Source organism: Scheffersomyces amazonensis (genome assembly GCF_036850825.1).
Source record: "Scheffersomyces amazonensis strain UFMG-HMD-26.3 chromosome Unknown RJT21scaffold_3, whole genome shotgun sequence".
NCBI lineage: Eukaryota > Fungi > Ascomycota > Pichiomycetes > Serinales > Debaryomycetaceae > Scheffersomyces > Scheffersomyces amazonensis.
Genome location: NW_027042743.1, coordinates 1,043,997 through 1,066,735, shown reverse-complemented (window position 1 = coordinate 1,066,735; position 22,739 = coordinate 1,043,997). Strand labels below are relative to the sequence as shown.

Below are 22,739 nucleotides of genomic sequence, written 5' to 3'. Positions count from 1 at the left end.
TATTTAATTATCTAAGAAATGAATTATATAAATTATTGTCTCATAACAAAAATTATAGTAATACGTTGGGACAACTAAAACATACGTTAGGCTCCTAATATAAGAGAGCAACAGCACCAGCAATAACCGCACCTAAAACAGTTCCTGAAATAGAGTTCACGATTTCAGCAGCACCAGCTTTCAGACTCGAAGTGGTGTTGTTAGCTGCTTCAGCAGTAGCAGCAAGGGCTAAGACAGCAATGGTAGCTAAGGAGAATTGCATGATCAAACAAATTTTTTAATGTAAATTTACGGTATACCTAATAGAATTATAACGAGTATAGGAATCATGAAAGTGGAAATATTGTCACTTATATAGATAATTTCTTGCAAGTTATGTTGAGCTTTAAATGGTAAAAGAAAGTATATTTAGCAACTTTAAATTTTGGGGCAGCGATCATGACCAATTTTGTGTTATGATAGCAAAAGTACGTGGGATTTTAAAAATAGCTATCCACGCTGAAATTGAAGCAAGCAAATGCAAGAGAACTGTATATTTGTTTCTTCCGTCCTATTGTTCCTCTAAGAAGTGAAGTATGACATCGAAGTCAACATCATGATTGCTTTCTGGAAATGTCATGGAATCATAGAGATATCTATCTAAATATCGATAGCAGAAAGTCCTGCGAGATAAAGAAAACAGAATTAAGCTTTTCCTTAGGTTATCCCCAAGATTGCTGAAAGAAACTATTTGGGATGTTTACTTTTTTCAAATAAGGTTTGCTGAAGGGTAACAATTATTAGTTTATGGCACAATTTCTCGGTTTTGTGCAAAAAAGCTATTCCAAATTGGTGCTAACGTTGTACTTATTGGAACAATCAAGCTCAAAAGAGAACCGAGTTTCCCCTGATACATTTGATATAAATGCCGGGATAAGGCCTTACAACTTCCTAAGAAATGAAAAGCTCAGCTCACTATTTACGTCAATAAATACAATTTATAGACCTTGCTCTGTCACTCTTAACTATGTGCATCCGATATTACAATGTGCTCCTTTACTGTAGGTGTCCAAACTTTTAAAAAGAGAGTTTGTTAAATTTGTTTACGAGTTTCAACCTACTTTATTAATAGCATCTGCCAATTTGGTTTGAACAATAAATAGTTTAAGAGTTGGTTAATGTAACATATAAAAATATAACAATACTCATAACCGTTTATAAACCACATGGGTTTATAACGCGGTACAGCAAATAAACATTTGAAACATCTGAATTCTGTATATCTAGATATATATCTAGATCATCCATCTAGCTAATTCGCTTAAATGTGTCATTTACAATTGGAATAAGCACCCGAGAAAATAGCCGTTTGAAATTGGTTTCATGACCCCCAACGCGCAACGAGCCCCATTTAGAGATAATGTATGTACAAAAGTTGCACCCAAAAAATACGAGAAATTTTGGGGGGTAAGTGGTAAAAATGTGTACGTGGAGAAAGGGGACCAATTTATAATTGAACACATCTCAAACACATTTTAAACACATTTGTAGAAAATACAAGTGATCAGGGGAAACTAATAAAGAATCCAAAACTTATTTGTAAAATTTCTGATTATGTATTGTTTCAAGTTTTGAGGACATTTATATTCGAAACCATTGGTTTCTCGACGGTAATGAATTCTGCAGCAATATATACCAATAATGATCATGATATATCATCAATGGACAGAACTTCAGATTGTTCTGATATTTCCAGCCCTCCAACTTCTAATTCCTCAATTTCAAGTGCTTTTGAAGAAACTTCGACCATGAAACATACTCACATCACCCATGATAATGGAAGCCGCAATTTAACATCTGTACAACATGAAGAAGACAACAATTTCTTCTTAACAAGTATGGAGGTCAAATCTGCAGTAATTGAACTGCTGGTTGTAATCCATGAACCGTATAGTAATGTTAGAATTTCCGAACCAAACGTTACTTCATCGACTTTTCATTCAACTAGCCACTCAGCTTTCATACCAACACAGAAGCCTCCACTGCCCCCTCAAGTCAAAGCTTCGAAAGTTAAACAGCTTCAGCAAGATATAGAGATTCCACTAAGAAACCCCAGTAGAAAGTTATCCGGATCCAAGAGGAAGCAATATAGACGACAATCAATGAGGTTTAATAAAAACCGCAGATTCTCTTTTGAAATCAATGCAGCTAAGAGAACATCATACAAGCGTATGAGCCACGACTTTGAAATTCCTTCTAGAAATCCTTCTAGAAAACTCTTCATTTCTAGAAAATCAGAAGATGTCCATTATTCCGAAGGGGAGGAGTTCTGTGCAGAAGATGTACAAAAGGAAATGTTTCAATCAATTTCAACGAACCTGTCAAACAAAGAAAAACAAGAAGAAGTAGGACAAGAAGAAGTAGGACAAGAAGACCAGCTGATTCCTGAAATCTTAATTCAAAATGAAGAAGTAGAACAGGTTTCAGAGAAAAATATATCTGATAAGAAAATTGTGGATCAAGTTGAAAAGAAGGGCAAACTGTCGTGGAGAAGCAAACTAGACGTAACACTAAGAAGTACAGGCAAGGGTGATCAAACAAAGGCTAATACAGCCCGTAACAAGTCACTATTGAAACGTTCATTTCTGAAATTTCGAGATTGGAGTAATAGAACCAGAAGAGTTGATATAACAAAGTCTACAGATACTTTGACATTTGGAACAGATGTAAAGCAGGAAGTAGATGAAAGAGAAATAATGATAAGTCCAGTGAAACAAAAGAATGACTCCAAAGAGTGTCTATTGATTAAATTAGAGGGACAGAATTATCCTTCCGATCATTTCTTAAATACATCTGAAACTTCTGAAGATAACGATGAATTAACAGGTGCGTTATTGTATCTCTTAACAAATAATAATAACAGCTCCATATTGACTCCCACTACGAGTGAAGAAGACGATGCTAGTACTATTGATCTCATGTCATACTATATTTCGAATAAGAAGATTGCCAATCTACATAATAGTGACGATGATATTAGAATAAATAAACATCTTGACTCTGGAACGGAAGCAGATGCAGAAAATGAATCGGATATCGAACAACAAGAAAAGCAAGAACAAAAGCAAGAAAAAGTTATAAGCCACGACAATTTTGATGCTGATGATGAAGATGATGAAAATGACTCAGACCTTGAAAGTTATATCGAAGAGCAAGTTATAATTGCAGAAGTTAATAAGATAGAAGTAACCAGTATCAGTCCCAAATCCGACCGTAACCGGGATGTTTTCGTTGATGTGACTGTGATTAACGAAGATGATGAAGATACAGAAAATGAGGCTAATTATCTTAGCAATATAGATGATGATGATAGCTACTACTTTGACACCAGACCCACCAGTCGGACTTCATTCCCCGGATATTCTGTCGCATGATTGTTAGCGCGTGATCCAGCGTCATCAACCCGCCTGCGAAAAATTGCCCTATCTGAAACAAATTACTGTGTAAGAAATAGTGACAAGTGCGGGACGAATGGAAATGTGGTGGGGGGAGAAAGTCGCTAACTGCGCAGTTCGCCGTATAACTAGCGCCATCTCATCAGTAAATCATACCGAAATTGAAACCAATGGCGGGGCATATAAACTTTCTACTGACGCCCAAATACTTTTACTACCTTTACTATATATTTTTGTATATAATATTGAACCCATAATTAAGCAGAATAGCCACTGTTGTTTTCTTGGCTTTCTGGTATAATATAAATAGTTTATATCGGCCAAAAGAAAGAAATTGTGTTAACGAGCGAAATCATCGAGCATCAACAGACATTTCAACTGTTAATACAATTATTAAAAATATTACAATATCAACAACCATAAAACTAACAGTCACTTTATCTTTGAAGTGAACACTTTTATTGCATATTTTCATCTACTGGTGACTAAAACAATAATTAACACAATAACTAGAAAATAATGTCTAATGTTAAACCAGTAAATTCTAAATCTTCACATCTCGAAAGGACTAAATCGAATTCTCCTCCAAAGGATATCGCTCCTATAACATCAGGTGGTAGTGGTAAAGTATATTATTCTACTGGTAGAGGTGGGGCCGGTAATATTAAAACGTCAAATACGCTCCCATCTCCTAAATTAGTTCCTCAAGGTTCAGCCACTCCTAAGTTACAAACACCTAAAATAACAACCGGAAGAGGAGGATATGGTAACATGATAAATAATGACGATCCTGAGTTGGCCCGTAAGCTTCAAGATGTGGATCCCACCCCTACAAAATCTCCAAAAAATGAAGATAAATTATATTCTGTAGCCTCTAATAAATCTTTTTCAGTGGGAAGAGGTGGATTTGGTAATGTAGTATCAACAAAATCCAGTGGTAGTCAACATCTGGGTGATCAACCAAACAATTTATATGCTGTAACTTCATATAATGACAAGAATGCTCACAAGGAGAAGAAGGGTTTCTTAGGTAAAATAAAGGAAATCTTTGGATCATAGTCATCCTTTTCTGTCCACCAATTCATGATATAGCCTACTCCAAATATTATGCTGCATAGTTTACGAATCTTTATATATTTATTATTTACATTATGTATAGGTAATAATACCATTTTGCATCAATTAGTCAATAAATAATCTCTAACTTTATCTAAAGCCTTGAATCTATGGGAAATAGTATTTTTCACTGATTTATCTAATTCGGCATATGTTTGATCAAAACCAATAGGTTCAAAAATAGAATCCCATCCGAAATTGGTTGGACCTCTACTATCAACGATCTTTCCATCGGTAATACCTTGGAATAATTTGACTTCCTTTCCAGGACCTTCACAATATCCAAAAGTACAAATGGCTTTAGCACCTTTATCTTCAAATTTGTATAACATATCTACTAATCCACTTAATCCAATAGACTTAACAAACCATTTGATATATGGACCAGGTAAATTGTTGAAAGCATTGAAGCCTAAACAAGTATCTTCAACTAAAACAGGTCCTCCAATAATCTTTGCGGCCTCTTTAGCTTTATGAATAGAAATCTCTTCAATAGAACCTTGAACCTCATCCAAGTCTAAGGATTTATTCGTAATAGTATATTTACCAACTTTACCATCTTCACTGGCAAGAATGGCAATTACTTCTTTCAACTTGTTTGCGTTACCTGTAACGAACGTGATTTCTGACATTGTAGGCTGATTTGGTGATTCTATAAGCTTCTAGTACCTTTCAAAAACACTGAAAAAAAAGTGTACTTCAAATTCAGATATTTGCGTAATGAGTCAGATACTGGAAAGAGATCAATTTGTGTTTCAAAATATTATCTACTATATTTATTAGTAATAATTAATATACCTTGTAAGTTTATTAAATGATGCTAATTTGGTAAATTACATATATACAGAATGAAATGGTGATTCTAAGATACTTAAGAATCAAAGTTCTATGTAGATGATTATAACTGGCACTGACTCTATGATAACCTAAGAATATTCTACCAATCAAATATCCTTCGATAAACATCTTAAAAGTAGTTTGCTATAATCACAGAATGATATTAAAGACTGACTGGTTAATAGATCAACATCTAGATTTTACCTAATCTTCTCTTCAAGGATCTCTGTTCTCTTCTTCTCTTTCTCAATTTATGCTTCTTCATTTTCAATCTTCTTTTCCTCAACACTGAGTCCATATGCATGGTGTTATCTTCTTGTTCAATCCCATTTTCTTGTTGGTATTGATTAAAATCTATGATTTCATATTTGACATTAGCATTTCTGAAGCCATCAGTAACACTTAATTTTTGACTAAGAATATCTGATATAGAATCTTTTGATACTTGGTTGAATATACTCGAATCAAATTCAGACTTTATAGTTTTATATGAAAGTTGAGTTTTGATTAATGGTCTACTTATAGATGACATGGCTCTCAATGGAACTTGGACCGTTATTCCAGGTTTAGAGGCCGCGAGCAAGTTGACCCCTCTTGTTATTCCTGATCTAAGCATCTAGCTTTAGTATGTATGAAGTGGTTATATAGGCTCACTAGATATAGTCAAAGCTAATGTCTGGCTATCCTCAGTAACAAAATTTTTGTCGATACTTTTTTCACTTCCTGTTTGGTTAAACATTTTTTAGTTGGGGGCTACATACAGGAATTTATTTAATATATGGTATATAATTCTATTAATGTCTATATTTGGGTTATTCTATATGGCATAAGAAGTTTCTATATTCATTACTATGGGGTCAGATGCATCTACTATGAATCCTGTGACTCCACTTACTCCATTACTTGAACTGACGTTACCTAGCATTTCACTGGGCCAATTGGTTACATCATACTTTAAACCATAAGTACTTAATATAACTTCATTATTTCCCAATGGTAATAATCCACATGTTGGAACCAGTGATTTATCATGAAAAGTAGATTTAGAAGGGTACGATACATAATTCTTACCCTTTTTAAGTAGAAATATGACGTCTGATGTAGTGATAAAAAATAGTTGTAGATAAGGTACTGATTCATTCAAGATATATAATTGACTTATTGAATGAATGGTTTGATCAAATCTACCACCTATACCACTCAAAATGTATATACGAATTGCAGCTTGATTATTTGGTACATTGAATTTCTCCAACAGTTCAGCTATACCATTGTTGAAATCTTGTACAGAATCCAATGATTGACGCAGTTCGGAGGAAAAGAAATATAATTGAATAATGTTCATACTCTTTGTAAAGTCCGTAGAGTATTGCGTTATTTGAGGTATAACTTTAGAACCTTTAGTTTCGTAATAATTCTTTACTTCATCTTTTAGTGAATCTAAATCTCCTACTATATAGTCAGGTATATACTTTGACCTATTATCATTAGTATCATTATTGAAGTATTCATATAGTCTATTTGCCCCTCCATCCGCACATACATGTAATTCAGTATTATGCCATAACTTATACAAATTACAACCTTCAATTGATTGGTTCAATATCACTAGAGCATTCCGATCTGATCCTGATTTATCATTCCAATACTCAAATGGTTTGATATTAGTAAAATTTTCATGACTTTCTGGAGCCGTGACTGTTATATCATCAGGTCTTTCTACAACTTCTGATTCTAACTTTTTGGCTTTCAGCATCGTGACATGAACTAACGATACTGTTATAGTTAGATTAGTTATCAATTATAGGATCTAAATAGGAAGTATAATTTATGTCGTGTGAGACACAAGTTTTTCAAAGCACTTTGAAAATAGAAATACAGTAGTAGTATACTGGTAAGTCAACAGAATAAACCACAAGACCAGAACTTCATATACAGTAGAGGTTATGTATTGTCATTAATCAAATTAGAGAATCATTAAGTAATAACGAATAACAGTTCATAAAATTACATTATTATATCAGCCTTGTCATGAGTTCTAGTCAAGCCAACGGGAATAGCTCAGGAGCCACTAACACGGCCGATGGTTCTAATCAAAACCTGCAACAATCTAATGTTATTCCTAGAGATGTACGATTATTACATTTAATATTTGCCACTCAAGGTATTCAAAATTATCAAGACCATGTGCCGTTACAGCTCATGGATTTTGCTCATAGTAAGTATATTAATTTATTCATTTTTTTAAAAGTCAACATGTATACTAACTATTTCCTCTTTAAGGATATACTAAATCTGTATTGAAAGATGCTTTGGTATATAATGATCATGCCAAGCCTTTAAATACCAATACTAATTTAAATGCAAACACAAATGTAGCAGTTAACACCGATGATATAAGATTGGCTATTGCCGCAAGAACCAACTATCAATTCAAACCTACACCTCCAAAAGAATTACTCTTAGAATTGGCTGAAGAAAGAAATTCAAAACCATTGCCTCCGGTCATACCAAAATGGGGATTGAATTTACCTCCCGAAAAGTACTGCCTCACCGCCAGAGATTTTGATAATATTGATGACGAAGTTGATGAACAGCCTTCTAACAAAAAGGCTAAGAATTGATGACTTAATATTCCCAAAACAACCACAAAAAATTCTACAAACTATAAAAAAGAGATTTCTTATGAATCCATGTATACTACACTCTGTATTCTATCAGTAATTAATATATTTATATAATTAACCATAAAATTTTGTAAACTATTGTAATACTTCAATAACTAGCTTTATACTAATTTTTAATAGTGGAGAGGTCGTGTCAACGTGCAAATTAGGGGCTTGTATAGTAATAAAAAAAATCTAAACAACACAGCACCGGTCAGAAAATTCAAAGTAACGAATCTCGGCACAGACTAACTATACACGGTAAGGATTGTATTTCACTCAGAATAAATTGATTGTAATAAGTGGATCTAGATATGTTACCGACTACATTGGCGTCTATTCCCGAGGCCAAGGAAGATTATCCTGGTTCATCAATTACTGAAAGAACTAGTAGATTACATACATTTAGTGATTTAGGACCAGCCGATTTATGTAATATTCATAAAGCTTCAATTAATTCAAAAAAGGGTACTGAACTTGGTACATTTTTATATTTCACTGGAATAGATACATCCAATTCAGCTTCTATTGCTGCTCAATTACAAGGATTAGCTACATTAATTTCATCAAAATCTCAATATTGGTTTGGAGAAAAGAAACATTGGAAAGTTCCTGAATTAACATATTGTTCATACAATGCATTTTCAAAAGTTGATATGAGAGTTACTGTACATATTCCTGGTAAATTTGAAAGTTCAGTAGTTAGTAGTGATGGAAAATTAATTCATGATAAAATAAGTAATGATGATTTAGAAAAATTATGGTTAGAAACTTTTATAACTTCTATAGTAAGATCATTACTTGATGATGAAGAAGATTCAAATAAAGTAGGTGGATTAGTTGAAGTACGTAAAATTAATCCCTTCAATAATGGTCAATCATCTAAATATGTTTTAAATTCATTTTTAGATGGTTTTGAAAAATTATTTTATGAAGGTCCAAAATTAGGTTGTGGAATTGAAATTCCTCAACCTACATTAATTAATAATTATTTGGTAGATGGATTTCTTAAGTGTGTTCAATTTACTCAATCTTATGAGAAAGCTTTAGAGATTTTAACTAGACTTGAAAAAACTGAACCAAGTGTTATAACATTAATAGCTCAAGTACTATTATTAAATGATCAAGAAATTGAAGCAGTAAAATTAATGAATCAAGGTATAACTCGAAATAAAAGAGATGCAGATTTATTGATTCTTCAAACTCAATTCTGTATAGATAAGAAAAGATATGATTTAGCCTTAGAATTAGCAAAACAAGCAGTAAAATCTTCACCATCTGATTTTAAAACTTGGTCAACTTTAGTAAAAGTATATACAAAACTTGGAGATTTTGAAAATGCCTTATTAACTTTAAATTCTTGTCCAATGAATTCTCATAAAGAAAAATATGTATTGAGAAGAGTTGTTAATTTAAGAGGAGGAAATGAAGATTTACATTTACCATTCCCAGTTGATGTTACTTTAGATGAAGTATCAAATTTACAAAGTATTGAAGTAGCTCAAGAACAAAAAACATTAGATCCTCAATTATCTAATTTACCTGCAGCCAATTTAAAATCCACATTTGCTAAAGCTTATGAATTACTTACTGATATTGTTGCTAAAACAGGTTGGGAAGCTTTATTAAAATATAGAGCTAAAGTCTTTGTTATGGAAGAAGAATATCGTAAAGATAGAAACAATAGTACTATCAGTAATGGCCATGCCAGAAAAAATTCCACTAATTCTACATTAAATGGAGAAACAACTACTGCTACAACTACAGCCACTAGTAATCCAGAAATTTCTGCTGCTAATAGTGAAACTGATGCATCTTCAACAGTAGCAGTTAAATCACCAAAAAAGGAAATCGTTGAAGGAGATGAGACTGAAGGAGATGATACATATGAAGAAGAATTTAAAAAGAAAAGACTTTGTGAAAGATGGTTGGATAACTTATTTATGTTATTATATGAAGATTTGAGAGCATATACTATGTGGCAAGCAGAATCTGTTCATTTCCAAGCTCAACAAATGGAATATAAAAAGACTACTTTAGAATGGGAAATTTTAGGATCTATTGCATACAGATTGAATCATTTTAAAGAAGGTTCAGTGGCATTTGGTAATGCATTAAGTGGTAGATTTTCAGCTAAATCTCAACGAGAAATGCTTAAATATTATCAAATGGAAAGAACTAAAATATTAAGCAAGAATTCCACTTCTAATTCTAGTCAACAGTATACTCATAATTATAGTAAGATTGTTAATCAATTAAATGAAAGAATATTGGAAAGTGTAATTAAATTATTGGTATGGAATCATAGATGGTATAATGATTTCTCTCCTACATTAATTAATGCATTAAGTGATTTAGTAGCTAAGGAAGGTTTAATTAAAATTCAATCTTTAGTTCAAGCTGTTTATTCCAATCATATCAGTCCAACTCCTAGTAATCCAGATCATCAATCTAATCATGGTATAACAGATATGATGGAAGATCTTTATTTATTCTTAAAAGCCTACGAAATTAATGGGTCTGACAATTAAACTAATCCGTCCTAGAATTATTACAAAATGATTACTCAAAAATAATGATTATAGATTACTTCTCTTTCTCAAATACCTCTGTTCTATTATCTGAGTTTATTCATCCTGTTTCTTCTTAATGTGTTAATACAAAATACATATATATTGTACTGTCGCAGCCATTTCGTTTCGCAAGTCCCTCACTTTTTTGCAACTCTTCCCCACAATATAAAATTTGTTGTGTGCGTTACCTGTAGACACGCCTTATTTAGGAATAATTATATGTCCATTTTATCAATGCTAGGGTTTACAGTAGGTGATTGATGATATTTTTATGAGTTCTTTCACGAATTTTATATTGAAATTCAATATTCAATGTTGTATAGTGGAATGTTCAAGTCACGTGCCATGATGCACAGTGTAAAATTTTAAAGCGATAATCCATACCCACAGCATTTAAGCCAGGACCCCATAGATCACTTAAATAGTGACTAAAACAAGACACATATTTAGTTATATGGCTTTAGTATATATTTTTATACTTACTACAATACTTGAAGGTCATTAGCACTTAAATTTGTTGCGAACAACACACAAGTTGACCATTAAACTATATACCCATTTTGGCTGCTAAAAATTATACAATGTCTACCAACGCAACCTCACGATTACTAATGCTTAATGCGCATCTTCAGACTCATGAAGAGAAGGATCTCTTACCAGAGTTTCCTATGTTGTTACGATACGAGCGAGAACAATACGATGGGAAATTTCATTCGACTTCATATAAGCTTTTACAGAAGTCAATGCATATGTTGCAGCAGACCAAATTAGTTGGGATGAATGGATTTGCTCGAGGGTTCACCAAGAGACTTCATCATGATACATGTATAGAAAGAATACGAAATAGGTGGGTTAATGGTAATTCTAAATATACTGTTTCATTATCTTCAGGTTCTAAATGGAAGAATTTAACCAACTGTCTTAGTGAAGATTTGAATGAAATACGTATACTTCTAGTATCAATTGATGCAGATGAAGAAGAGGAGTGCGACATCCATGATGAAATTAAAGAATTATTCAACAAGCCCACTACTATCAAAACAGTATCTGACTATACCAGAATTGTTGATGAATTATCCGATGATAATGATTTAGATATGATCATCATCGATAGTATAGATGGAGAAGTTCAAAATATACGTGATCTAATATCTTCTACTAATCTGGAATTACCTGTTTGGTTAAATGTCAAACAAATTGCTCATACCTTTAGATTTGATGATTTGAATATCGATTATTTATCTTTTAAACTTAAGGACACCAGCATATTTATTTCCAAGCATAAATTAGTTGAAGGAGACATGGATGATCCATCACAGGAACAATTACAAGCTTTAGAACGTGAACTTTCGTAACTTTTATTATCATGAGAATAGAGTATATATACAATATACACTAGAAAAGAAGGCAAGAAATGAAGAAAACTATGTACAAGCAAACTATCGTGAATAAATAGGTAACTGTAATAAACTTAGATGAAATTTAACCTACTTGGAGTCTGATGTTGAGTTTGGAACAGATTTGGAGTCCGAATCTTTCTTGAAACCCTCTTCAGCAAGTTTCCGCAACTCGTTCTTTGATTCTTCTATTCTTTGCTTCCGGGCTTGAATAAGGGCATCTCTTCTTTCTAATTCTTCGATCCATAACTTTTCTCTTTGTTTGGCCTTTTCCCTTAATAAATCTTCCTTAGTTTTCTTTTGTTCTTCGGTCTCCAGTTGGAACATCATTCCACCGACAACTAAAGCTACAAGTGTCAACAATTGAAATCCCACTCTGTATCTGAAATAAACTTGAGTTTTCATTTTCTCTCCTCTTCTTAAAGATCGAGCAGCCAATACAATGGCACCTGTGGTTGCAAAGGCTCCAAGAGGAACCAATGGTTGTTGCTTCGACTTCATCCAGATCTTCTGGAGATAATCCAATTCTCTACAATTTATATTGTTAGTACTACTTCCATACCCAAAGTATCAACCCTGCGATATACTTACTCTTCGTCTCCGAATGAGGATGGTAATCTGGTAGCCATAATGTTTAATAGTTAAGCTTGAAAAGGATAGGGGTTTTACGGGTTTTGAAAAATTTATGGGCCGCTCTCAATATTTGTAAGGGGAAACCGGTCACGTGCCCTATTTGCCTGATTAGTTGTTTGATCTTTTATATTAATTATATACTCTTGAACAGAACAGTAATATGGGATATATTTAAGAAAGTATTCAAGATTACACATTTTGTGAATATAAATCTTATTATATTTTATATTTTACTCTATATACTATTTATAAGCTACCATTATTCCCATACTATATCAAATTTGATGCGGTTGTGCCATATTTGATAACCTTGTTACCAAGGTTTCTATCTGCTGTTTATAATGTTCAATTAAAGTAGATATCCTTTTGGAGTCATTTTTATGTCTAAGTACTTGACCTTTAAGTACAATTAGATTCTGTAAATTATATTCCATAGAGTTGTTTGTCATAAAGTTATTTAACTCTAATTTGAATTGATTATATTTCATATTAAATTCTGATATCAGCATCACAAACATTAAAGCCGTCCATTTAAGTTGATCTATATAACTTAAATAATTGATAAATTGTATGTGGAAAAGCATAATTTCATTTCGGTTTTGACCTTCATAATGTATCGTAGTAAGCCTGCGATTATAGTAATCAACTTCTCTATCATACTTAACAAGACCTATTGTAATATCATAAAATATATCCGAATTATTATTAATTGATTCTTCAACTTCAAGTTTAAGTTCTTGTTCAAGTTTTAAGGCTTTCTTAACAAGTAGGTATTTTCTTGTTTTAACAATTATAGTACGAAGTAATAGAATAGATGAAACACTTAATAATGAAAATAATGCCTTGCCAATTTTTTCTTTTTCTTCGTCGTTTTTAACTGTATATATAATTGTAAGACAGTTACATACTATATTTGCTGCTTTTTCCAATATGGAAATAAACAATTTGGCTCCAAATTGCATATTGACTAGATTTACCGCCAAAAGAGTAAGTTCTAAAACTAAGAGATTTTAAAAAAGTGAGATTTTTACAGCAAATAAATCTAAGTTCTGATATAAAAAAGGGCGACTGAAACAAACTTCGAATTATCAGTTTACCTACTAAAACTTTTTTGAAATTGTTAGAGATCATCTCTAAAGACAAACTCTATTAGCCAAGCCTAATAAGAATCATCAATAACCACCGATAATATCTACACTTAGACAATTTGTACAATGAATATCTAAAAAAGGTAATTGCTAACTAATATTCATTTCCTTAGTGACATAGTATGCTAATGTTCATTTGTGTGGTCATATGTATCATTAGCAGGGGTAAAGTATACTATGGTCAAAGTAATTCAACCTTTTCAATGTCAACTTTACTGTATAAAATGATTGAATACATATACTATTTCACTTATCATCATATTACTCTATTTCTATATTTGAACGTACTGATCAATTCAATTCCACAATAATTTTATTCTTATTGCTACCTTTGGTATTTAGATTTAGTTTATCACCCTGTTGTTGTGTCTAGTGGGGCTGCTGTTAAATATTTATCTTCTATTCAAGTTTACCTACAGGAAATGGCTGTAAAAAACGAGGAAAAAGTATTGACGCACGTCTTTAGTTCATAAATAGGTTTTTATTGCATGTCGTATTATGAGTACATAAAATTATTTTATACTGAAAGTTTCCGTTATTGAGTAAAACCACCAAAGAAGAAACAGATAATACTTTTGTGAATACTTTTCTTATTCAGAATGTTTTAATAATGATAAGTGGTATACGCTAGTCTATCTAGACTATTAACAATGTCCTTCTGTAAAGGATGTTCTTATGACAGTAGAACTATTGCATTCTTCCAAAAATTTATAAATATTAACTAATTTACATAAGAACTATACCTATCTTCATGAATATAGTTTTGACAGTATTGCATGTGTAGAGTCAAGTAAACTTGCAGCCATTTATGAACAGGTCGTCCATTGCCCAAATATCAATTTTCGCATAATATCGTGTGCAAACCAAGTTTTGCGTTAGCGTTATATTTAGCCACCATGGTTCTTAACCCAGTTGGCCCGTGACCTAATGCTAGGCTCGAATTAAATACATTAACTTGTCTTCTTATTAAGTCAATTTCTTTCTTTGGGTATTCCATAAATTTACATAAATCTTCAGTATTAAGGGGAATCTGAGATATTAATACAATATTGTATTCGTGTCTGTTTTTACCAAATAGGAAAGCAGTGAATAGTCTGAAAATAAAGGGGCACGAAAACACAAAGTTGTAGTGGAAGTTGCAAAAAAAAAAGGGCAACTTTAAAGCTTTTGGGGTTGTTATTAGCGCAACTTTCTCTTAGTTTTTGTCAAGACCAATAAATACTTCATCTACAATGGCATTCAAAAGAATGGCTTTCTCGGTGTCTAATATAGCCTTTATTCTCAATGAGGCATGGATAAATCGAACTGCAACATGTGTGAAATCTACCCTAAAGCCTCCAAATCCAGCTACTAGTTTAGAGTCTTTACCTGATGAAATTTTAGTTCAAATCATAGATCACTTGAACCAGTTCGATGTTCTAGACCTATGTCTTACCAATTCAAGGTTTTATTCGTTATGTATGAGCAAATTATTCAAGAGGGCTTTTATTACTCTTTCAGATCCAGACATCAAGGATTTCCAAGACTACGCCATATTTCATCGAAAATTGAATACATTTGCATATACAAATTCCACAATTTTGTCTGGAAAGTATAGTTCTTTATACTTTTCGCTGTCTATTGATAGTTTCGTGAATAAATTTGAGATTGTAGAAAAAGAATATAGACTACCTCTAGAAACTTACATGACAATTTACCAACTCGAGAAGACCGCTTTTTCAAACGAGTTATTAAATAGAAATTCTTCAATTTTCAGGTCTAAAATATTAAAGATAAAGTTATCTCACCACCTAGGACCTGATATTGAATTTATAAGAAGTAACAGAAATATTATGTGCTCGTTCAAGAAGGTACAATTATCAAGCATAGGGCTATTAGGACATCTTGAAAGTGTCACCCAATTACAAGGGATCTTTTCTGAAACCAATTCTTTATATTTATATTCTGATGGTTTTTGTGAAGCAGTGTTAAACGCAGCTTTATTATTATTTCGATGTGAAAATATCAAAGAACTTCAACTATCATATAGCGGATATTACCCATATTTGGTGAACTCAATGCCCAATTTGAAAACACTTGTCATGAACGACGACCGTTACATTAGAAGATGTCAGTTTGAACAATTCTCCAAGGCTCCACTTCAAAATGTTTGTATAAATGTTTGTATATCTCCTCAATTAGCGTATATTAAAGAGCATTGCAATTTAGTCAAGAATTTACTTAATTATTTTGGATCAAGCCTTGTGATTGTAAAAATTAGTATAACATGTCAACCAACAACCTTACAAACAATTGACTTGTTCTTCTATAGAAGTAAGTATGATTACGGTATTGACTATATTGAGATTAAGCAAGAAATAAGAAACTTGGTGGACTGGATAAAAATTAATATAGATGATTTTCCAAAGCTTCAGTATTTTACTTTCTACAATTACCTGTTTGTAATAGACAGACAAGTTGAACCATGCCACTGGATAGAACTTAGTCGTCAAGAGTTGTAAAAAAGCTTTTCATTATTAAACTATTGCGTGTGGTGGAAACTCCAATATCCGATTCTCTTGGGTTATAATTCGTAGCACAACAACTTTAATGAAAACTTGTTCATTAACGCTAAGTATCCAAACCTCAATACACATTAGTACCACAGTTAACCGAGAGTAATACTGTAGTTAATTTTCTATGCAAATTTTACTATAACATTACAAACAAGTATCCACATGCCTTGAATCCATATACAAGTTGAGCATAACTTGATTTGCTAGGGGTTGATGCATCCAATTTACGAATGCGTCAATAAGTAATTATAATTGCTATTAAGGAAACAGATATGAGATGCGCTGCACACTTTATTTTTATTGCTATTTTTGGATTATAATGTATCTGATGTAATTCGATTGTAATCGTCGTACTTTTACTCCATCATTATTGTAATGGTCATTGAAGAGACGTAATGTGCCATCAGGATGAAAATTAAATATTATGGAAGCGCAAATTAAATTAAATTAGACATAATTAAATTAGCGCACAAGTTTGTTTGCGTAAATTAGTTATTATTTAGAAAATACGCAAAATTGTCTAACGGCACAAGTTACATATAATTACTATCCACAAATGATTAACTATACAGTTTTCAAATTGAATAGCAATCTAATGCATTAACCCAATTAGTGAAAAAGGCCCAACTGTAACGAGGACGTTAACTTCACGTGATCCATATCGTATATAAAGTTCTATATATATATAAAATTATATGTATATGTATATGTATATGTATATATTAATTAAATAGTCTATCTTAGTTACCGTTTACTATGAAATCCTTGAATTCAAGATAAGCCTTTTCCAAATCATCATTTACAATAATTCTATCATGAGCTCCAGTTTTGGAATACTCTAATTCAGCAGTAGCTGCAGCGATTCTCTTTTCAATTGAATCTTGAGTTTCAGTACCTCTACCTTCTAATCTTTCTCTTAAAGTTTCGATGGATGGTGGACTTAAAAATAAGTATCTTGCATTTAAATCGGTCTTTTTCACAGATTTAACTCCTTGCATATCGATATCTAAAAGACATGTTTTACCTTGATCAGCCACATCTTTAACAGCTTTTATAGAAGTACCATAATAATTACCAGAAAATTGAGCCCATTCAATGAACTTGTTTTCTTCAATAGCCTTTTTAAAATCTTCGACACTAGTAAAATGATAGTCTTTACCATCAACTTCACCAGCTCTTGGATTTCTAGTTGTATTAGATACTGAGAATCCAAACTTATCTGGATATTCAGCAAATAATTTCTTTAATAAAGTGGACTTACCAGTACCGGAAGGTCCAGAGATAACAATTGGTCTGGACATTAAAAGTTTGTTTTTAAAAAGTGACACGATAAAATAAAATTACTACGCCTATAATGCTACTTCTTCTGAGAATTGATATGATTTATACCTAAACTAGATAATAGCAAAAGATTCAAAATTGAAACTGGTTTGATGGTACACTACTGGCTACCTGTACTAGGAACTCAAAACTTAATTTGGAACTGAGTTTTTGGAACTATGTCGAAATTCAGACATGCCACTGGTTCGTATATTTCGAAAAATTTTTTGGTTATTGATCTTATTGTCTTAAGTGGGTCACGTGGATTTCTGTGTTTGTTGACGCGTGTTAGATAAGAATCATTGAAGGTGTAATCTATTTAGCCTATTCATTATCTATTTGCATTTTGAGCTTTAGCAAGGTTCTTTGGTTTGTGTTGGTGGTCATGGATAATCTTATTCATAAGAAACCTTATTCTTCTAAGGATTTCCTAGGTGTATAATTAAGATAGGATAAGCGTACCTCAGAGCCATTTGTTGTATGCTGATCAAATATATTGTTACACCTATACTAACTTTTCAAAACCTTTAGGATATTTGAATACTAACATTTCTAGACTCCATATGACGTTAGCTAGTTTGGACGGGATGATTTGGCATTATGTTTATGACTCGTGTATTTGCTCATTTAATGTACATTAATTATAGCAAAAAGAAAAGTTATAAACACAACACCATCAGTTGTGTATATCTATTTGTAGGAGATTCGTAATATTCGTAGAAGTAATATTTGTAGTAGTAATATTTTAGTAGTAATATTTCAGTAGTAATATTGTAGGGCATAGTATCATTCGCAATAGTGTTTATAGCAGTAGTAATTAGTAGCAGTATATTAAGATGTGATGTACTGTTACTATTATTCACAAATATACTTTTCATAAATATACACTTCATAAACTTATACTTCACAAAATATACCCAACTTTAAATATCAATTTTTATCTATAGGTTGTCTATCTTAACTAATACAGTCTTAACTTCTACTGTCATTAAGTAACACTATCAATAAGTTTGCAACTGCCGTGCTTAATTCGTCAAAAGGTCGTGCGACATGCCCCAAAACAAGTCCTAAGAAAAATTTTGATAGCTTTAATTGAAAAGTCATGGCTAAGATGGAGAAGTATAACATTTCTTCAACTATAATAACTATATAACATATCGAGACAATGTCGTCTTCCGAAGCGTTACAACAGTTGAAACAGGCCTTGGATACTATGTATTCTAATCTGGCACAAGAAGATAAAATAAGAGCAACACATTTTCTTGAATCATTCCAAAGATCTCAAGAAGCTTGGGAACTTGTAGTTAATATATTAAATGATGATTCAATTAATGATATTCAATTTAAATTGTTTGCAGCACAAACATTACGATCCAAACTTACTTATGATTTGACTCAATTACCTGAATCAAATTATGAACAATTAAAAAATTCTTTAATAGATTTAATTAAGAAATATCCTTTACAAGATCAAAAATTAATAAGAACTCAATTATCCATTGCATTATCTCAATTAAGTTTACAATATTTGACTTGGCAACAAGCTGTACCAGAAATAATAACAAAATTATCTTCTGATAAACAATATTTACCATGTTTATTGGATTTCTTAAGAATCTTACCAGAAGAATTATCCGATATTAAGAAAACTTCATTAACTGATGAAGAATTTATGGAAAGAACAAAATTATTAATATCTAATAATGTAGGACAAGTATTAGCTATCTTAGATAATTTAGTATCTACTACTAAAGATTCAAAAACTGATCAAATTATTTTAGATTGTCTTAATAGTTGGATTAAAGAATGTCCTATCGAACAAATTCTTCAAATAAATTCTCTTACTTCATTAATATTTCAAAGTTTATCCAATGATATTTCATTTGATAAAGCAATCGAATGTCTTGTTACAATAATAGGTGAAACCAAAGATATCGAGAATTATGAATTAATTGATGCATTATATCAACAAATTATTGAATTGAATACTTATATGATAAGTTCAAATAAATTACAAGATCCTGAAACAGTAGAAGGAATCACAAGATTATATGTTGAAGCTTGTGAATCATGGCATGTATTAATTGCAAAGAATCCTAAACATTTTAAACCTTTAGTTGAAATTTTATTAGAATCATGTAAATATGAAGAAGATTTAGATATTGTCAAGTATACTTTTTATTTTTGGTATTTATTAAAACAAATTATTACTTTACCAAAATTTGAATCTTCTAAAACTGTATTTTCTAATATTTATGAAGAATTAATTTCAATTATTTTAAAGCATTTGACTTATCCTATTACAGCCAATGATAATGACTTGTTCGAAGGAGATAAAGAACAAGAAGATAAATTTAAAGAATTTAGATATGAAATGGGTGATGTTTTAAAGGATTGTTGTTCAGTGGTTGGAGCGACTAAATCATTAAATATTCCATTCCAACAAATTCAAAGAATAATTGGAGGTGAATCTCAAAATTTTCATTGGCAACATTTAGAAGCTGCTTTGTTTTCAATGAGAACAATGGCCAAAGTAGTTTCTACCAAAGAGCATACTATTTTACCTAGCATTATGTCACTTTTAGTTCAATTACCTGATCATCCAAAAATAAGATATGCAGCTACTTTAGTATTAGGTAGATATACTGAATGGACTGCAAAGAATCCTCAATTTTTAGAACCTCAATTAACTTATATTACTAAAGGATTTGAAATCATAAAGAATAATCCAACTGATACTAAAAACAATGAAGATATCATTGTATCTGCATCTCGAGCTTTAATGTATTTTTGTAAAGATTGTTCCGAATTATTAGTTGGATATCTTGAACAATTATATATGTTATATGGTCAAATCAATAATGAATTAGATATAGAATCTACCTATGAATTGGTTGATGGTTTGGCTCATGTTATTCAAAAAGTTCCTACTGAAAATTTACAAAAGACTACAGAAATGTTTATTGCTCCAACATTAGAAAAGATTCAAAATTTTATTGCTAGTGGTGGAGCTCCAACTGCTACGGCAAGTCAAGAAGATATTTATACTCAAATTGCAGATCAAATTGAAATTATAACTATCTTTATTAATGTATTAAGAGCCAAGGATTTTAAAAATCCAAACTTTCCAGTTTGTGATTTATTCATCGCTAAAATATGGCCCCTGATTCCTCAACTTTTAACATTAATTGGAGGTAAATCTATTATTGTTAGCGAAAGAACCTTAAAATTATTAAAAGCAAGTATTCAGTCATTCAGTACTTATTTAAATAATTTATTACCAGATATAGCTACCATATTACATGAGGGATTTAAAAGTACAAGATATGGATGTTATCTTTGGGTTTCTGGTATTTTAATTCGAGAATATGGAGATGAATATACTAGTGAAGAAATTAAAGAAGCTGTTTATCAATTTGGTTTATCTCAAAGTGCAACATTCTTTGAATATGTTTTTCAAGAACGTAATGAAGAAGCAATTAAAAGTATACCTGATGTAATTGATGATTTCTTTAGAATGTCTGATGATTTATTAATGTATTATCCATTCAAAGTTATTCCAAATTTAGAATTTTTGAAATCAGTATTAAAATTAAGTTTAATTACTTTAGGATTAATTAATGAATATGATACTATAGTTTCATGTGTTCATTTCTTAATTGATTTAATTAGTTGGGGTTCATCAAATCCTCCAATTTCTTTATTTAATGATGAAAATCCTGAATATATTAAGAAATTAATTCAAGAATTCCTTACATTAGATAATAATGGAGGAGAATTATTAAGAGTTGTATTAAATGGATTAATTTTTAAATTTAATGTTGATGTTCATCAAGATGTTAATGATTTAATTCTTAAAATATTAGTTATTGTACCTGATAAAAATCTTGGAATTAATTGGTTACATCAAGTTGTTAATTCATTACCTAATGTTAATAATAAAGAAATTGAAAAATTAATTAATACTTTAGGTACTGCATTAGTTAATAAAGATAATCGTCGGATAAGATCTTCCCTTAAAGATTTCGTCAATTGGTATTCTCGTAAGAATATTTCACCAAGATCTGAATTCAACTAATAGATTCATCAATATAGTTACATAGTAATAATATAGACAAACATAAACGATTAATGAATGACACAATATAATTCTATAATTTCTACAAATAAGATCTCTGAGCGGGGCCATATCTCCAGGGTTTTAAGGTACATTATCAAAACAAGAAATTCGGATATACAATTGTAAAGTTTCGTTACTGTCATAATATCCTTGTGCTTCGTAATTACTTTCGGGAATTTCTTAGCAATACTGCACAAAATCTATCGTGTGTGTGAGAGAGTGTGTATATACTACCGGTAAAATTGCAATTATTCCACTTATTTGTTTTGGTTTCATATGACTCGCCAAAAAGCGCGTTTATTTTTTTTGAAGTATCGTCAGATGTAGTTACAAAACTTTGAAGAAGTAATTATTATGAGAGATGAATTTCGAAGTACTGCTCACTGATTGGTTGTTAATGTTGTGTTGTGTTGCTGATGTTGTATCACAAACAAGTTACCAAGTTGACTAAATAAAAACAAATAAATAAAGTACTGGTATCTCGGAATGTTAGAGGGGTTAATAGTGGTGGGTAGGAGGGGGGGATTTCTACTACCAATCAACAAATACATAATAACAGTAACAAAGTGATAGTATTACTAATGGGTCCAGCGATATCGGCTCACCATTAAACTCTACCAATCTTCTCTAAATACTCTAAATGTTGTTATCTTGATAAGTTTAATTGTATAGTATGATTGTAATATCAATTACAAGTGGGGAAATCATACAGGATAAGGGACCAAAGAGAACCATTCCCAATAGGGCAACTGCCATCCAGACTCCAAATAGGGGCCAGATCAAGCTCGATTTGGGTGTCGCTAAAAATAGCGTATTGATAAATGTCTCTGAGAAGCTTTGTTGCATGTCGGATTTAATGTCGCCCTCGGGACTCGCGAACAAAATTGTTCCACTGAAACAAGGCATATGCAGAGTGTTCCGTTTTGGGAAGGTTGGTTTC

General features: G+C 31.5%; 14 protein-coding genes across 14 annotated transcripts; 7 read left to right on the top strand and 7 right to left on the bottom strand. All coding sequences in view use genetic code 12, as the record gives it.

Annotated features, from left to right (window-relative positions):
• Positions 1-3: 3 nt before the first annotated feature.
• RJT21DRAFT_1270 (uncharacterized protein) lies at positions 4-262 on the bottom strand (the record flags this gene model as incomplete). The annotated part of the gene is made up of 2 exons (XM_064882882.1): positions 4-39; positions 113-262. 2 exons carry the CDS (start codon positions 260-262, stop codon positions 4-6), a joined length of 186 nt encoding a protein of 61 aa, XP_064738580.1.
• Positions 263-1,652: 1,390 nt separating this feature from the next.
• Positions 1,653-3,413, top strand: RJT21DRAFT_1269 (uncharacterized protein; the record flags this gene model as incomplete). The annotated part of the gene is made up of 1 exon (XM_064882879.1): positions 1,653-3,413. One exon carries the CDS (start codon positions 1,653-1,655, stop codon positions 3,411-3,413), a length of 1,761 nt encoding a protein of 586 aa, XP_064738579.1.
• A 270-nt stretch (positions 3,414-3,683) lies between these two features.
• On the top strand, positions 3,684-4,553 carry RJT21DRAFT_34384 (uncharacterized protein). Its single transcript, XM_064884219.1, has one exon. It carries the CDS (start codon positions 3,954-3,956, stop codon positions 4,491-4,493), a length of 540 nt encoding a protein of 179 aa, XP_064738578.1. The 5' UTR covers positions 3,684-3,953; the 3' UTR covers positions 4,494-4,553.
• HAM1 (nucleoside triphosphate pyrophosphohydrolase) lies at positions 4,553-5,381 on the bottom strand. Its single transcript, XM_064884221.1, has one exon. It carries the CDS (start codon positions 5,180-5,182, stop codon positions 4,613-4,615), a length of 570 nt encoding a protein of 189 aa, XP_064738577.1. The 5' UTR covers positions 5,183-5,381; the 3' UTR covers positions 4,553-4,612.
• Positions 5,382-5,580: 199 nt separating this feature from the next.
• On the bottom strand, positions 5,581-5,919 carry RJT21DRAFT_1266 (mitochondrial 37S ribosomal protein mS38; the record flags this gene model as incomplete). The annotated part of the gene is made up of 1 exon (XM_064882867.1): positions 5,581-5,919. The coding sequence occupies one exon, from the start codon at positions 5,917-5,919 to the stop codon at positions 5,581-5,583; it is 339 nt and encodes a 112-aa protein (XP_064738576.1).
• Positions 5,920-6,104: 185 nt separating this feature from the next.
• RJT21DRAFT_34387 (thiamine diphosphokinase) lies at positions 6,105-7,281 on the bottom strand. The gene has a single exon (XM_064884220.1). It carries the CDS (start codon positions 7,141-7,143, stop codon positions 6,205-6,207), a length of 939 nt encoding a protein of 312 aa, XP_064738575.1. The 5' UTR covers positions 7,144-7,281; the 3' UTR covers positions 6,105-6,204.
• Positions 7,230-8,110, top strand: RJT21DRAFT_120369 (chromatin modification protein). The gene is made up of 2 exons (XM_064881706.1): positions 7,230-7,605; positions 7,671-8,110. The coding sequence occupies exons 1-2, from the start codon at positions 7,419-7,421 to the stop codon at positions 8,009-8,011; spliced, it is 528 nt and encodes a 175-aa protein (XP_064738574.1). The 5' UTR covers positions 7,230-7,418; the 3' UTR covers positions 8,012-8,110.
• Positions 8,111-10,881, top strand: BUD7 (exomer complex subunit). Its single transcript, XM_064881705.1, has one exon. The coding sequence runs from the start codon at positions 8,368-8,370 to the stop codon at positions 10,582-10,584; it is 2,217 nt and encodes a 738-aa protein (XP_064738573.1). The 5' UTR covers positions 8,111-8,367; the 3' UTR covers positions 10,585-10,881.
• A 326-nt stretch (positions 10,882-11,207) lies between these two features.
• Positions 11,208-11,981, top strand: RJT21DRAFT_1262 (uncharacterized protein; the record flags this gene model as incomplete). Its single annotated transcript, XM_064882853.1, has 1 exon — positions 11,208-11,981. The coding sequence occupies one exon, from the start codon at positions 11,208-11,210 to the stop codon at positions 11,979-11,981; it is 774 nt and encodes a 257-aa protein (XP_064738572.1).
• A 66-nt stretch (positions 11,982-12,047) lies between these two features.
• Positions 12,048-12,990, bottom strand: RJT21DRAFT_34368 (uncharacterized protein). The gene is made up of 2 exons (XM_064884218.1): positions 12,615-12,990; positions 12,048-12,552 (listed from the first exon to the last, which is right to left on the bottom strand). Exons 1-2 carry the CDS (start codon positions 12,650-12,652, stop codon positions 12,114-12,116), a joined length of 477 nt encoding a protein of 158 aa, XP_064738571.1. The 5' UTR covers positions 12,653-12,990; the 3' UTR covers positions 12,048-12,113.
• Positions 12,932-13,637, bottom strand: RJT21DRAFT_132903 (uncharacterized protein; the record flags this gene model as incomplete). Its single annotated transcript, XM_064883162.1, has 1 exon — positions 12,932-13,637. The coding sequence occupies exon 1, from the start codon at positions 13,616-13,618 to the stop codon at positions 12,932-12,934; it is 687 nt and encodes a 228-aa protein (XP_064738570.1). The 5' UTR covers positions 13,619-13,637.
• Positions 13,638-15,515: 1,878 nt separating this feature from the next.
• Positions 15,516-16,660, top strand: RJT21DRAFT_120364 (uncharacterized protein). The gene has a single exon (XM_064881704.1). The coding sequence runs from the start codon at positions 15,637-15,639 to the stop codon at positions 16,303-16,305; it is 669 nt and encodes a 222-aa protein (XP_064738569.1). The 5' UTR covers positions 15,516-15,636; the 3' UTR covers positions 16,306-16,660.
• Positions 16,661-16,700: 40 nt separating this feature from the next.
• Positions 16,701-17,999, bottom strand: GUK1 (guanylate kinase). The gene has a single exon (XM_064884217.1). The coding sequence runs from the start codon at positions 17,658-17,660 to the stop codon at positions 17,100-17,102; it is 561 nt and encodes a 186-aa protein (XP_064738568.1). The 5' UTR covers positions 17,661-17,999; the 3' UTR covers positions 16,701-17,099.
• An 805-nt stretch (positions 18,000-18,804) lies between these two features.
• MTR10 (Mtr10p) lies at positions 18,805-21,918 on the top strand. Its single transcript, XM_064881703.1, has one exon. It carries the CDS (start codon positions 18,845-18,847, stop codon positions 21,755-21,757), a length of 2,913 nt encoding a protein of 970 aa, XP_064738567.1. The 5' UTR covers positions 18,805-18,844; the 3' UTR covers positions 21,758-21,918.
• The last annotated feature ends 821 nt before the right edge of the window (positions 21,919-22,739 follow it).